Below are 17,359 nucleotides of genomic sequence, written 5' to 3'. Positions count from 1 at the left end.
AGACTTTTCTTGGAGCACTTTAAATGAAGGAATGTATGAGAAATTTAAAAGTACTAACATAAAATTTACAAAACGTGCCTCCATTTATGACTTTCTTCCTTTTCGACTTGACTTACTGACTTAAGTCCCATCCGTCCTTGAAGGTCGTCTTGGGGCCTCTTTCTTCGTAATGGCGTGGATGTGCCTTTTGTATGCTTCACGGTCTTCTGCTAAGCGAAAAAGGTCCGAGAGGCGGTGAGGTGCAAAGTTGTCCTTCCACCGTTTTGGGGGACGACCACGAGGACGAGAACCGTGAATTTCGCCTTTGAAGGTGATTTTTTGGGAGACGGGACCGACTCATCCGTTGTACGTGACCAAACCATCGAAGTTGCTGGAGCTGGATCTCGATGAGAATTTTTTGTTGTACTTTAAGGCGCTCGAGAAGTTTGACATTTGATATTCTATCAAGGTAAGTGATCCCGGCGATGTGGCGGAGGCACTTAGTTTCAAATGCTGCGAGTCGACGGTTGTCATTTATCTTCAGCGTCCATGTTTCACATGAGTATATTGCGATGGGGATGATCAGGGTATCGAAAAGTCGTGTCTTAAGCCGCAGAGACAAACCCTTGCTTCGCCATATGGGCATAAGTGCCTTGAAACTGGAACTCGCGAAGGCGAGACGTCTTTTATGTCTTTTGATAGACTGTTGTCGCTCGTGATCAGACTGCCGAGGTAAGGGAACTCGTCGACCCACTGTATACTCTCTTCATTAAGTTTCAGGTCTGGCTTAACTGTATCCTGCGACTTTCGTGAGCAGCACATAGCCTTTGTTTTTGATACATTTATGATCATTCCAAGAGAACTAGTGGCTTCGAAGACGTCGTTAGCAACGGCTCGTAGATCCTCGGGTGTTTCAGCCCTTTCGTCGATATCGTCGGCGTAGGCTAGCTTATCTGTCTGAACACCTTTATATGTGCACCGCAAGTTGTTTCCACCAGGGAAGAGACTGCTGTTAGGAAAAGGTTGAACAGCTCTGGAGACAAGAGGCATCCTTGAAGGACACCTGTGGAAGTCTGGAAACTGTCAGTGAGACGTTCAGCAGTCGTGGCGTGACTCCCAAATTTGGAGTACACTTCTTTGATAAGGTCGATTAGGTTTCTTGGGATTCCATAATGGAGTGGGATATACCATAGGACATTTCTCCAAATAAGGTCAAATGGTTGCTTCATGTCGATGAAGAGCTGATACAGGTCACGATCGAATTCCAGATATTTCTCTAAAATTTGGCGAACAGTGAAAATTTGGTCAACGGTCGATCTCCCAGGGCGAAAACCGACTTGGTATTCTTGGATGACTAAGGATGACACGGATCCGTTGGAGTATAGTTCGGGTGAAGATCTTGGCAGATTGACTTGTAATGCTAATAGGACGGTAATTATCACGTATCGCATTTGACCCCTTCTTGTGTAGTGGAACAAATGTGGCTTTGCACCAAGAAGTTGGGAAATGACTCTTTTGCCAGGCAGCGGATACAATCTTGTGGAAAATATCTATAAGTGGTTCACACCGGACTTTCAGCAGTTCTGCCTGTATTCCGTCCGGGCAAGGGGCCTTGTTAGTCTTCAGCGATTGGATGGCATCCTCGACCTCAGAACGGAGAGGAAGTGGGCTAGGGTCTAACACAGAAACGGGAAACAATTCCAGGACAGTAGGGTTTGGAAGGATATCAGGATTAAGCTTTTCTTTGAAATGCTCCATCCGTCTCAATCGGATACCTTCTATGCTTTGTATCTGGGAGCCGTTTTTATCTAGCAGTGCACAAAAACTGAAACTTTTCTTGCTTGCTAGCTCAAAAACTCTCCTATACATGAAGTATGAGTCGCCTTTCTTAAAATCAGACTCACACTGTTCGCATTTGTCTTTAATGTAGGTACGATGGGCTCTACGGGTGGTTTTTTCTACAGCACGCTTCAACTCCTTATATCTGTCCCTGCTCTTTCTGTCTGACCTGTTACTGTGTTTTCGTTTCTCAGCATACAATAAAATGATTTCGTTGGTTATCTAAGGCTTTTTATTGTCCTTTTTGGTTCCTAGGGCGGACATCGCTACTTTGCTGATGATCTTAAAGGAGTCTGTGACCAGTTTATCGATATCCTCTTTAGATAGAGTTATAGGAATATTAGAAAAAAGGTCCGATATTTGAGTAGACAGTTCATCAATGTAGGTCCGGTGGGTTTGATGGATTTTGAGAAGATGTGTGTTGAAACGAGCAGGTCTATTATTCAGCTTTACGGAAGATTTCAGACGTATCTTTAGTGCAGACGTGACCAGGGAATGGTCGATGTCGAAATCGCCACATGCGAGGGTGACAGTATCTAGCACAGACGATTTCCACCACCTAGAGACGAGCACGTAATCAATAAGATTACGGGTTTTTCCATCCGGCGAGGTCCATGTCGCCTTACGACGTTCTCTGCGTTTGAAGAGAGTGTTGGTAATGGGTAGATCACTGTCTCTGCAGAATTCAATGAGGCGTTTTCCCTCTTGTTAAGTCGTCCAAGGCCAAATTTATGTTGTGAAGTGTATATTTGTGGTATTTGGGTGTTTTAGTCGTAGATGCCTTTATTCTTCCTTTATAGGGGAGATAAACTCTGGCCCTAAGGTAATTAAACTTTGGTAGCGTGCCTTAGGCTATGACCAAACTAATGAGGTTTACCGACTTGGTTTATTCGAGGGACTAAAGGTAGATCGTAGAGAGGTTGTCTGAAATACAATGCTTTTATTCATTTAACGTATAATATAATCGGATAAATTCTTTCTACTGGGACTGGCTGTCCCAAGTAGATCACAAGTCTCAGAAACAACAATAATATACTAAAAGATAGACACTTACGAGGATAAGACAAAGTTCCAAGGTATTTCTAGAAATAACGGACCAGAGGTCAGTCCGGCATAAAGTTAGTATCAGATCTCCCCTTCCGTTAAAATTTATCTTTTATACATTTTTATCAACCACACCTTCCCACGTAATCGGTAGGAAGTGGTAATTTCTCAATTTCCCGTTAAACAGAACTTGGCGGATATGTTCCTTATCTTAACAAAGATTGGTATTTCAAAACTTCATATTTGCGTCTTATATATTTTTACTAAATTGATAATTAACTAAATTAGAAAGCTTTACCATAATACTCCCCATTTAAAGAATAATTGTTCTAATTCTCAATATTTTACTTTTAAAACAACTTATTTCGTTTACAGCTATTATGCTGCTATCTTTGGGTCATTATGTGCATCTACCCTCAATGGATTACTCTAGGGTTATGTTTCTAGTCCAAAATTGGTCATGTTCTTTTCTCTTGTCGAAGGATTTTAATTCTAAATTCATCCTTGTTTCTCATTTTCTCTGTCTCTAGGACTGACAATTACTCTTTTATCTTCTTCATATGCTTCTTCTGTTTTAACTTCACCCAAATTAGCTTAAGCATAATATTAGTGGCATCGCTTAAACAAGGTTCCAGGTTATATTTGAAAAGCTTTTCAATTATTTTGGTTTAAATGTATGCACCTCGAAGATGTAATTTATCCTTGTGGCGTGGTTGATATAATGTTTTTTTTTCGTTTTAAGAGTACCTTGTATAAATTACATATAAATCCATTTATTTAGATTTTTTTAGATATTTTTCAAACACAAGGTATTTTCACATATTTCAATAATATACACCATTTTGGGCTGTGTAGCACACCATCTATAGCTAAATTAAGTTTTGATTTTGGTTCACTTTTGATAAACCTGTATAAAGTCACTATTTCTGCACTAGTTTCCAAATATCATCTGATCAAGTATGGTTTGTTTTCTAATGGTATGAGATGATATTGTCAGGATCTAGTTGGACTGGCTTTTAAATTTTGTACTTTCCAAAAAGGCGTCAAAGAAAAGATTGAGAAATGGCTCCAAAAGGTTGTAATTAAAAATTTAATTTCCAAAAAAAATAGCTAGGACTGTATGTAAAATAAATATTAACATTAGAATACATATAAAGTATAAAATGTTACATATATAGAAGAAAGAAACACTAAATTCCGTAAAGTTTAATAGCTTTTATTCACTTTTCTCTCTTTTAATTGCTCCAAAAATAATATCCCGCTTAAATCGAAATATTACGTTTCTTGCTGGATTATTCTTTCAAACTTAATACTAAACTGATTATTTCACAATAAAAATTATTAATAAGTTGACTCGAGGTCAAACATTTACATATAATATTAAATCCCTAGTTAAAACTTAAAGTTGATAAAAACATAGTATATATATAAGCATTGTGTAATAGCTTACTTAAGTATTTTTTTTTTAATTCGCAAAACTAGAACGGATATTTAACTACTGTTTAAAACTTAAAGCATTAAAAAAATAATACATGGTATAGATAATCATTGTAATTAATTCAAATGATTGTTTTTTTAATTGTTTATGAAGTATTAACGTAGAATACTTCTTGAATGAGATAAACATAAAAAAACACAAATACTCAACATTTAACTCACTATATTTACATAGATAGTTTAGGATATATATATTTATATATATATATTAACAAAAGTTATGTTGATACATAACTTAATTGTTAAAAACAAATAATAATTATGTACTTTAATAATTTATTTAATCGCTGCAACATTTATTCTTTGTACAACTTTTAAATAAGTCAGTAAATTATTTTATATTATAAGTCCTAACTTTTATTAAAATACTTAAAAAACAAACACAACTCCAACAAATAGATTTATGAACTATAACTGATAACTGGGATTAGCCTTTATATAAGGGCTTGGCAATATTTCATGTAAAATAACTTTTCTATTTACATTTATATAATATTTTTTTTTAATACAATTCTCTGTTTATTAAAGGTTTTCGAAATATATTTATAACAGTAGATATTTTCTCAATTACATTTTCTACAACTATATATATATATAACTTTTCCCATATACGACTATATACATTTTGTTTTAAAACTTTGGTTCTATTTCGAACCTACTTGTGTCATTAACTGTCATTAGCTTATAAGCCTGTTTATTCAGACTTTTAAGCTTTCTAATTCTTTTCGAATTTTTTTTGGTACTTGAGACAGTTTTATAACGTTTTTGTCTGTAATCTCTCTTTTTCAGCTTTAATGTCCTTTTGGTTTAAGGCTTTATTTACTGCTTATATCTGATAAGCTAAAATATTTTGCTGTTCACCTTATACCTGTTATGCCATTATCAAATGACTTTGCATGTACTCTGAAGGTTTGATTACCATGACTGCCTTCTGGTAGCTCCTTATAACGTTTCCAGGTCCTCTTGTCATGGCTACAGCTAAAAGGACTATTATGAACCTGCACACACTATAATTAATTATTTATATTATTGTCACACTTTTTGATTTGTTGCCACAATTTTCTCTTGGGCTATTCTTTTTTCAAAAAAGTGGCCCTTCTGCAGAAAATACCTGGCCTTTATGGCACACAGTAATTTAGTTTTCGACATACAAGTGACAATGACTATTTTCACTTTAACTTCCCAACTTTTAGTGGTCTTGTCTTAGGTTTCAACTTCAAGTTTTTGTGCCTTACTTTCAATTTTCTATGCCATGCTAGTCATTTTTTTTTTAAGTCTTTTTCCACTTTTTCAGTAAAATAGGTATTTTTGTAAAGCCTATATTTCTATATTTCATGTTCTTTTTCAATAACCTTAATAAGTTTTTATGCTGATTGCCCTTCTATGGTCAAATTCATTATCTCCATATTTTAAGAGTTGGGGGTTTGTCTATTGCTGCACCCTGTATTTTTTTTAAATTATTTAAATTTCTTCATCCGAAAGTGTTCGTGTTAGAAAAGTACAGTCTTTTTTCAGCTGATTTTTAGAATACTTTTAATTAAGTTTTGCCCCGAAATTGCTAGTTCTCATTTATTTATAAAAATGTACGTTTTTACGATATACTGTTTGCCAAGTATTATTTGTTCCCTGTCTTCCTAAATTTCTGTCCCCCTGCGTTCTGAAATGGTGTCTTGTCTTGTACGTCTGGCCTTCTTTGCGTATTCTATGCCAGCAATCTGCTGCATTGTGGTTTGTTTTGCTACAATAATAGCAATAAAGTTTTCTCTTACATCGTTTGTTTTTTTTCTGGTTATTTCTAAATATTTTGGATCTGTCCTTGTTCCTTCCCAAACTATTTGTCTTTGGTGGGAGAGGGTGCCCATATTTTCTATAGTTATTAGCTGCTAATCTCTCAAGGTCGTGGAATCTGTCGGGTATCTCCCTAGATGGCGACCCTCAACCTCCATCACAGCTTTTTGGTTCATGATTTGGCTCTTCAAAGTTCACCCTCTTCTGTCCCCTTTCATACTTTATACTTTCTTGGGCTCCTGTGTTATTTATTGACATCTGATCAAACTTTTTCATAGCCTCGTCAAATTTTACCTCTGTTTTGACTAGTATTATAGCCTGCTCTAAATTTTAAGGTTTCCATGACAATATTAGTCTTAATAACTTTTTTGGTAACCGCTGGTTAAGAGTAGGTAGTTGTGTATTCTCTACTGTCTTGTGATTTTCTTCTTTCTCTGAATTCAAACGCACCGATCTACAAATTCTGTCGGCGTATTCCCTGATACTAGTTTAGTTATTGAATGCCACTACATCTGTTCTTTGCCATTTGGAGAAGCTTGTCTCTATGAATCTTGTCTTAAAAAATTTAATTAGAGTACTGAGGTCCTTGGGCTCTTTTTCCTTAATTGTCTCAATAGTTTTAAGGGCGCTTCCCTTTAGTCTGACTACAACGCATTACTCTTTGACCTTATCCTCAAACGATTCAGTTACTTCGTCGTAAATTTGTAATTTTCCGATTAACTTATCTATGTCTGAGTTTCCTACGCATTCTGCTATAATTTTTGCAATTTCAAGTGCTGTTGACAGGGAAGTTATTTTTTCTTCTGGTAAAGCCATTTTTCTTCAATCTGCTATTTTTATCTAGCCTGCTCGACCCAGTTTTTCCAGCGACCACCAGTTGTTGTAAGTCTATATTTATGGTATTTGGGTGTTTTAATCGTAGATGCCTATATTCTTCCTTTATAAGGAAGATAACTCTTGCCGTAAGGTAATTAAACTTCGGTGTCGTGCCCTAGGCTATTAACGAACTAATGAGGCGTACCGACTGGTTATATTCGAGGTACTAAGGGTAGACCTTTGAGAGATTGTCTAACACAAAATAATGATTTTCAATTTTTACATCATCATCGCGGATATTAATATGCTACTGGGACTGGCTGCACCGAGTTGATCACAAGTCTCAAAAAATGAAACAATACATAATAAGATGCAGACACTTACAATGATCCGACAAAATCCCAGGGTATTTCTAATGAGAAAATAAACGGGCAGAGCTTCACCTGGCAAGTCAAAAGGTCTGCCCCAGTCTCAAAAATCGGGGTATATGTATGAAAAACTAACCACGTCTTTCCGGTACTTTTACGTATTTAGCCAGGAAATTTGTTATTGAGCAGGTTCCCTCCAAGCCCACACATTCCACGATTTGTATCTTTATCTTAAAAAGTGGTATTTTGAAACTTTGTTTTTGCGTCTTAATATATTTTTATTCAATTAATAATTAACTAAATTAGAAAGCTTTACCACATTTACCCATAACATCTTCGTTTCCAGCAGAATCGTTACCAACAATAGAATTGAAGTCGCCAATGACAACAACAAGGTCTTTTTTGGGAACTGCGTCAATTAGGCTTTGCAGTTGAAGGTAGAAATTGTCAGACTCTTCATCTGGTTTGCTGCATTCAGGAGCGTAGACTTGTATGGTCGTGATGTTGATCGGTGATCCTTTCATTCGTATCATAATCATACCTTCTGAAAATAGCTAGAGCAGATCATAGTGGCAAAAAACAAATACCTGGATGCTTGACATAAGGCTAAGGTCGTCATGAGCATACCACAAGGCGGAATTTCTGATCTTTTGAATTTGTTATTGATAGGAATAACGAAAAGACAATTGGGATGAAAGGATTATATGGCAGTCTATACGCATACCCTTGTACAAATTCTGGAACTGGAACGAGCATCACAATTATAGATGGCAGAAATTTCGCAAACATTTTCAATTTAAAGATCGTTGTTAGGTGCTCTGGCTGATACTATTTTAGCGCAAAATTCGTCAGATAGCCTGTTCCACAGCCTCTTTATTGACTGCATTGTTGGAATTCGATTTAAAATGATAGATTTGTAATCATTGCAAAATTTTGGAGTTATCGAACTAGATTAGCTTCTCAGAAGCTACCTTTAGTCTTTAGTGGACTAGGCTAGCCTTTTGAATCTTCAAAAGGCCTAGGCCTAAATATAGATCAGAAACCTAATTGAAATAATGGGAATACAAAAATTTATAAGAGGTATTCTGATGTATAGAAAAAGTGCCAGGAAACAGATGGTTGAACAGTTTGAAAGGATAAGAGACAATCCAAAAGTAAGTAGGCTAGGCTATTTTGTGAGGTAGCCTAATTTTATTTAGCCTACTCTGTAGGATTGCTGGAATAGTTTGACTAGGCCTATGAAATGAACAGAACATAATCCTAATGAACTGTTAAAAAAACAATTCTTACTTTATAATATGCAGAATAATCATATTATGTTTAAGAGATAATTACTTGGCAAAAAAAAAAAAAAAAAAAAAAAAAAAAAAAAAAACTGTCGTCCTAATCCAGCAATTGAGACAAATGTGCACTTGAACGAGGCTCTCACCTTACACATCCATCCATGTGCAAATATATGCACCAAATTATATATTTCCTGGGTAAAATTCTACTTTAGCCACTTTTGGCTATCTTGGAAATGGATAGAAAATGCAAATTTCATGGATGGGTCTACAAGCTAAAGTATGTCTTGGGAATGTATTTTGAACTTCTCCCTCTAAAGGGTTCTAAAATTTGTCTACATGACAGGTCTATTACCTATTGAAATTTTGTCAAAACAACATTTTACCTTAATTTTCAGTTATCAGTTTCTTCTTCTTGGAATGCCAAGCCTTCTGGAGTCCACTTTGGTCTCCTTTTGGCTTCACAATGATTTTCAATATGCAGGGGATAATAAGTTAGGAATAAGTCTTGCTACCATCTATGTGAACTGCTTGCAGATATTGTTGTCTTAGGAAATCAAAAATACTTTTGTATAGATGTCTTTCAGTGTTAGCTGGTAGGCTTGAGAGCAGCAACACATTGATGTCAGGCTGGAGCTTTGCCTCACTGAAGATTCTTCTAATCCTGATTACTTCCTGCTGGATGCATTGACATTCAAAAATCAGGTGGTTCAAGGATTCTGGAAATGAGTTGCAAAGTCTACAATATGAATTGGCTTTTTTATGCCAAATAAACTCCTCTTTTCTCAGGATTAAAGAGTTGCTTTTGATTCTATGATAAAGAATATTATCTGCCTGTGATAGAAATAAGAATAGAATAGCATTTTTGTTTTGAAGGAACTCTTCTTCTGAGTATGTCTCTGATGGTCTGGGCCTTCAAATTGGGATTAATTAGACTATTCAAGGAGCTACTAACTATCTGGTCTGCTACCTTACTGTATTTGATGCCTTGGTGTCTGGGGATATACTGGAACTTGACTTCAGTAAGACTATTTTGGAGACTGATTAATAGATCCCTGATTGTCCTCAGGTCTATTTCCATAGCACTCCAATGGATATTATCAATGAGCTGAAGGGTGCCTTTGGAGTCTAAGAGCAATACTACTTTTTTGGAAGCCAGTGGATTAATATTGAATTCCAGAGTGGAACAATGCAATTATTGAAGAAGTTGAACTTCTCACACTTTCTGCTAAAATTTATGATGCAGGTATATGGGATTTTCTTATGTTCTGGTGTATTCACTGTCATCAAAAACGGCTTGATGGTGTCACTGTTCATCATCTTAAAAGTAAGGATGGCATCTCCTCTCTTTCTACTGTACATTAGGGTAGGCAGGTCAAGCTTATCTAGTTGTTGCTTATAGGAGATTTGTTTTTTGGCAAAAGGGAGCTTGGTTGTTCTACACTGGACTTTCTCAAGTGTCTTAATATCACACCTAAAGTGCAGGTTGGCAACTGACATGCCAAACTCAAGATGGGGATGAACAAGGGCCTTGTAAAGCTTCTTGATAACTCTTGGTTGGCAACTTGTTACTGAATGCTTCAGTGACAAGATCAAACCAAGGACCTTGTCTGTCTTAGCTGCTTGGTTCCAACAGTGAATATGAAATTTGAGCTTATTGTCAATTAATACCCCAAGATCACACTCTTCCTTGGCACTCTGAATGAGCATATTAGCACCTGCAGAGTCAATTGTGTGATAACTATGGCAGGGATTGTTTGAACCAAGATGAAGGACTTCATTTTTATGGGTTGAACTCAAGGATCCAGGTTATTGCCCACAGACAGAGGTTGTTAAGATCTTCTTGCAGAGAAAAGCAATTTTCTATTGAGGCTGCTGGACCAGAGAGTTTGAAATCATCTGCATACAGTTCCAAGCCATTCTTGACCACCTCAGGAGCATTATTTACATAGAGGTAAAACAGTGTTGGTCCTAGTTTGGCTCCTTAGGGGACATCACTCTTAACATGAACTGGTGTGGATAGATTAGGTCACCTCTTTCATCACATACAGTAACAATCTGGGTTCTGTTGGATAGAATTCTTTGAATCAAAACATATACTTTGGGTTAGGCCTATATATTTGCACATTAGGGGGTTGGGGGTAAAGTATAGCAAGGCTTCATGCAAAATGTGTTAAATATGGTTATTCTGCATATTATAAAGTAAGAATCATCTTCTTAATATGTTTCCTTATGTCTAGTTACTTATCTAGGCTTATACCATGAACTTATGCTTATTTCCCATATGTTTCATTTACAGCTTCAGATACATATTAGGCTATGATGAATATGCTAAGCCTATTTGTTCTGCAGATCAGTTTTTTTGGGGGGTGAAAAGAAGATTATTCTCAAAATTTATCATGGTCAGATATAGACTAGCATAGAGCTCCATAGAGGCTGATCTATTTTTGAATCAATAGACCAAGATAGTCCCAACTGTTTGTAACAGTAGTATGTTCCAAGTTTTTCCCACATGGCTTTACAATCTGTAAAAGTAAGTTCTACTATCAGTATTCCTAACAAAACAAAATGTATTTATTAGGTCAGCATTATCACATCAGAACTAAAGACTAGACACGCATAATTTCTGTATTCTCTGGAGGTATGGTTGATATTTCAGGTACATTACAGATTTTATGATCTTATGTTGAACTTTCTTGACTCCTATTATATCTCTCATGCTAAGGTGTACCAAAGTGATGAGCAATACTAAAGTATTGGCATTGGCAGATCCAGAGGACAGGGGGACCCTGGGCCCCCCAAGATTTTTTCTGGTGCCCTCTTTTCCTGTTTTTTATTCTTTTTACTTTTTATTTAGAATAAGTTTGAAAATTTGGTCAATTATGGACACCTTTGTCACACAGCCCCCCCCCCCCCCCAATATTTTGCTCATTGGTGTCCTTGTCACATTGGGCTGCCAAGATTTTGCTCTAGATCTGTCCCTAAGTATTAGATCCTAAAATGACTTCAATGAATGAAGATTGAAATTAGAGAATACCTTTTTGGGTAAATATAGAGCAGTTCATATAACTGACCTACATACAAAGTGAACATACCACTTTATATCAATTTTTAGGCTCTGTCTGAATATAATAATCCATTTCTTGCAGATTTAATTTTAAGCCCTCTTAGGACCCTTGAAAATAACAATTTCTTTATAGTTTTTGGATATAAAAAGTCATTAAAAATTGGTTTCAAACTTACTATTTTATTATAAATCCATTTTGTAAAAGTTATACCATTCAAAAAATTGATTTGTCATGGTTAAGTTGTATAAAAAAAATTCAAAACAATTCTGTCATGTTTTTCTCTTATTCTGTAAGACCACTTGAAAACTACTGTTTCACCTAAATGTCAAAAATATCAAAGCCAACAGAAGAGACATGGTGGATAGAAAAATGGATTAATTGTTTTGAATTGTTATCTAACCTAATTGCAACAAATGAATGTTTGTTGATTGTGTAATTTTAACAAAATGGATTTTATAATGGAATAGTAAGTTTGAAACCAATGTTTTAACCATTTTCATACCCTAAAACCATAGAAAGAAATTACCATTTTCAAGTGTCTAAAAAAGACTTAAAATAGAATAGAAAGAAACTTCTAAAAGGGCTCATTCAATTGGAAATTGGAGTGGCTTTTGCCCTTTTTAATGGTCAAAAGTGACTGGAAGGCAACTAACACCCCTTCTAAGCCCACCCCCAAACTCATCCAATCAAAATTTTGAGATAGCCATTTTGTTCAGCGTAGTTGATTTCCAGACAGAAATTATGTTTTGAAGAGGACACTCCCCCACAACCCTCAGGGCAAGGGTTGTAAGTTATGCCCTGGGGGCATATAAGGTTTTTATATAAAGCATTGTCATAGAAACTTGAAAAAAGGCTCGTTCAATTGGAATTTCAAAGGGCTAGTGCCCTTTTAAATTGTTGAACGTGATTGGAGGGCAACTAACCCCCTTCTCATGCCGGCCTTTTCCCCAAGCACATTCAATCAACATTTTGAGATACCTATTTTGTTCAACATAGTTAAAAATTGTAAAAATTAGGTCTTTGAGGATGAACCCTCCCCCCCCCCCACAGCCTTCAGGGCGAGGGTTTTAAGTTATGCTCTGGGTGCATATAAGATTTTCATAGAAAATGTTGTCGTAGAAACTTTAAAATGGGCTCATTCAACTGGAAATTGAAATGGCTAGTGTCCTTTTTAATAGTCAAAAGTGATTGGAAGGCAACTAACACCAATTCCACGCCCCCATTCCCCGAATACATCCAATTAAAATTTTTAGATAGCCATTTTGTTCAATGTAGTTGAAAGTTTTGGAAATTATATCTTTGAGCAGGAAACTCCTCCACAGTCTTCAGGGCAAGTTCAGCCCTGGGGGCATATATGGTTTTTATTTATTTATTTTTTTTTTTTTTTTTAAGTAACAATGGGTTTATTTAAAAAAAAAAAAATATATACATCATCTATTCCCTGAAGCAACTGAAAGCTTTGTTGTATAAACTTCAAAAAGGGCTCATTCGATTGGATATTCAAGGGACTAGTGCTCTTTTTAATAGTCAAAAAGTGATTGGAGGGCAACTAACCCCCCTCTCACGCCCACCTTTTCCCCAAACATATCCAATCAAATTTTGAGATAGCCATTTTGTTCAACGTCGTTGAAAGTTTTGGAAATAAGGTCATTAAGGATTATAACCCCCCCCCCACAGCCCTCAGGGAAAGGGTTGTAAGCTATGCCCTGGTGGCGTATGAGGTTTTTATAGAAAGCATCTTCATAGAAACTTCAAAAAGGGCTTATTTGATGGGAAATTGAAATGGCTAGTGCTCTTTTTAATAGTCAAAAGTAATTGGAGGGCAACTAACCTCCCTCTCACGTCCACCATTTCCCCACACACATTCGATCAAAGTTTTGAGATAGCCATTTTGTTCAACGTAGTTGAGAGTTCTGGAAATTATGTATTTGAGGATGACAAACCCCAGAGGTCAAAGGTTGTAAGTTATGCCCTGGGGGCATATAAGGTTTTTATAGATAGCAATGTTGTAGAAACTTCAAAAGGGGCTCATTCCATTGGAAATTGAGAGGGCTGGTACCGTTTCTAATAGTTGATAGTGATTGGAGGGTAACTAACCCCCCTCTCACACTCACCATTGCCCCAAACACATACAATCAAAATTTTCTGACAGCTATTTTGTTCAGCATAGTTGAAAGGTCTGGAAATTATGTCTTTGAGGATGACAACCCTCCCCCCATAACCCTCAAGACAATGGTCGCAAGTTATGACTTTGGGGCATTTAATGTTTTTATAGACTTTTTTTTCATAGAAACTTCAAAAAGGGCTCATTTGATTGAAAATTGAGAGGACTAGTGCCTTTTTCATTAGTCAAAAGTGATCAGATGGCAAGTGTCTTCTCCCTCCACGCGTATCATTTCCTCAAACAGTTCCAATCGAAATTTTGATATAGTCATTTTGTTAAGCCTATCAGAAAGGTCTGGAAATTATGTCTTTCAGGATAACAAATCCCTCCAGCCCTCAGGACAAAGGTCGTAAATTTTTCCTTGGGGACATATAAGGTTCTTATAGAAAGTATGGTCATACAAAGTTCAAAGGAAGTTCATTGGATAGGTAATCAGACACTCTAGCGCTCTTTTTAAGAGTGAAAGTGATCAGAGGACAGCAACACTCTCCGCCCTCCACAAATATCATGTTGTCCCGAAATACAGCAAATGTGGATTGTGAGATGATCATCCTATCGAAAACTGGCTATATATCTCACAGACCAACGGTGTTTGTTGAAACAAACCCCAGAGTTTTCGGGCTAGGGTTGGTAGCTATGTTTAGGGGATACTTTTTGTTTTTATGGAAGGTATAGCCGTTTTAACTTTGGATGTAGCTTAGTCCTTCTGCTTGAACAAGACTATGCAAATTTAAGATAAACAAAAATAAGTCCAAACAACTTAATACATAAATTATGTTTTTCAAAAAAAGTAATGAACTCCATTAAGCCAAAAATGAAATAATCTACCAAGCATGCAACTACCACAAATCAGTATTAATAAATGAAACCCAAAACAAACAGAAATTAAAATAAGTCAAACTCAAAACGAGCAGAAATTAATCTGAGTAGGGTTCTAAACCCTTCTTCTTCTTCTATTTCACAGCAGGTGGGCTTTTCAGTAGATACTATTTAGCCCTTTTCCTTTTGCTTTACTCTGTGGGCTACAGAGCTACTGGCTTGGTTGTCTCTTATTTATTAGATATTCTCAGATATCTTTCAGTAGATCTTTTGACTCAAGGAGTTCAAATATAAGATGATAGATGTCGATTTCTATGCTCTGTGTGCAGGTATAGTTGGCTAGGCTCTTGGCTGATAGTGAGATTTTGTGGTGTTTGAAGCACTTTGACAGTTTACAAAGCAAGGTATGCTGTGCAGACGTCAGCATATTACATTTGAATAGGCACTGGTCAATTTTTTCATTATACATATTACAATCCCTGCAAAGAGGGGACAGGGGAACAGAACCACTTGAATTAGAAAACTGATAAGAGAATGCAAGAAAATCTAGTCCATTTGTTCCAGAATGAATTCTATGATACATTTTAGAAAAATACTTACTGGGAAAGGGGGAAAGAATAGGTTTATTCTTATTAAACATAATATCTGATAGTCTCCATCGGTAAATATCTCTAATGGAGATTGGTCTCCCACTTGGCTGGTCAATGTTTATAGCATTTTTTGCTATTTCATCAACCTGATGATTACCACTTATGCCAAAGTGGCTAGGAATATACTGAAGATAAGTTCTTATGCCACTTGAAGCAAGATTATCTATAATACTAAGACAATGATAAGTTTCAATATCCAGCTTATACTGAGGAGCTGAGGACAGCACCTCAAGGCTTGGCAAAGAGTCGAAATAAACTACAATATTATTTGAGTTAGCAATCGATGGTTGGTTATCCACATGGTGTTCTAATGCCATGATTGTGGCATTTAACTCTACAGATATTGTGGATACATTATTATATCATCTTTCACCCATTGCAATTCTCAGGTGAGGAAGGAAAGCAGCACTTGCTACCTTCGCATTCATTTTTGACCCATCAACAAAGATTTGGAAATGGTTTTTATAAGTAATTGTATTAAGTTCAGCAATTTTTTTCTGGACAAAAGCAATGGGGGTTAAATCTTTAGTCCACTTTGAGAAATCAGTATTTATTATGGGGATTGACCAATTCCATGGAAGGGATTGGGGAAAAGTAGGTGCAATATACTTTGCGGGTGCAGGGAACTTCTTCTGAATATTGGCATGCTCATCTCCAATGCCTCATATGGCTGGATACATGGCTGGATTTCTTAACCAATTATATAGGGTGATTGAGCTATTTGATTCAATTTTTGTAAGATGTTTTATCAAGAGAAAGCTGCATCTCTCCCTTATTGTTGTTAATACACTCTCCATAAGCAGAAACTTGGTGCTTGTGGGTTTCCTAAGACCTATATTTCTAAGAGCCAGAATATAATTTGTACTTTACTGAAAAAAATTCTGTTAAATGTTTTCACTTTTATAACTTTAATAAATCAAAAATTAATTATGATTTTAAGGAATAAATATCAGCCTATGCATATTAAACTGACAATGCACATTTTTTTCATTAAATTCATTTCAATTTTTTCAGTAAAGTTGAAATTGTATTCTGTCACTTAGAAAGCATATGATTTAGAACCCTACTCAGATTAATTTCAGCTCATTTAGAGTTTGACTTATTTTAATTTCTGTTTGTTTTGGGTTTCATTTATTAAGTACTTTTCTCAATTACATATACTATGTGTATTAATGAACAAACTGCCTAACTGTTCTGAGGACTATGGGGAGGTTGACAACCCCATAAACATAATTCCTGGACCTTTCAACAAAGCTGAACAAAATAGCTCTCTTAAAATTCTGATCAAATATATTTTGGGGAATCATAGGCTTGGAGGAGGGGGGCTGATTGTCCTCCATTCACGTTTGACTCTTAAAAAGGGCACAAAAACTCCCGAATTCCAATCAAATGAGCTCTATCCGTTCGAAAGCTCATACAACTACCCATTCAATAAAAACCTTATATGCCTTGGGCATAACTTACAATCCTTGCCCCTGGGCTCTGGGGGACTTTGTCCACCCTTAAGACGTTGTTATATGATTTTGAACTATTGGTAACAAAATGGCTATCCCACAATTTCAATTGAATACGTTTCAGGACAAGAGCATTTCAGGGAGGGGGGCTAGTTGCTCTCCATCATGTTTGACTCAAAAGGGAACTAGAATTGCACATTTCAAATCAAACAAGCCTCTTATAAAGTTCCCACAACCACCCTTTCCATAAAAACTTTTATGTCCCTGCGGCATAACTTACAACCCTCACCCCCAAAATCTGGGAGATTCTGTATTTCCCCAAAGGCCTTATTATATGATCTTTGGACTCTTTTTAAACAAATGGCTATCTCAAAGTTTTTATTGGATGCATTTGTGGAAAATACGAAGTAGAGGGGTGGTGCCTGCCCCTGATCACTTTGAATCTTAAAAAGGAATTAGAACATCTGATTTCCAATACATTGAGCTCAATCCAACCCAAAGTTATACAACTACCCATTTTATACAAACTTTATATGCCTTGGGCATAACTTACAACCCTTGCCCAGGGGCTCTGGGGGATTGTGTCCACC

At 36.3% G+C, this 17,359-nt stretch overlaps 1 protein-coding gene across 1 annotated transcript; it reads right to left on the bottom strand.

Moving 5' to 3' along the window:
• Positions 1-9,754: 9,754 nt before the first annotated feature.
• LOC148952716 (uncharacterized) lies at positions 9,755-10,324 on the bottom strand. Its single transcript, XM_089087761.1, has one exon. The coding sequence runs from the start codon at positions 10,322-10,324 to the stop codon at positions 9,755-9,757; it is 570 nt and encodes a 189-aa protein (XP_088943887.1).
• Between the last annotated feature and the right edge of the window lie 7,035 nt (positions 10,325-17,359).

The sequence above is a fragment of the Artemia sp. Qi Xiang Cuo genome, chromosome 4 (genome assembly GCF_049724085.1).
Source record: "Artemia sp. Qi Xiang Cuo chromosome 4, ASM4972408v1, whole genome shotgun sequence".
NCBI lineage: Eukaryota > Metazoa > Arthropoda > Branchiopoda > Anostraca > Artemiidae > Artemia > Artemia sp. Qi Xiang Cuo.
Note: the sequence above shows the minus strand (reverse complement) of the source record. Positions and strands in the feature narration are given on the sequence as shown.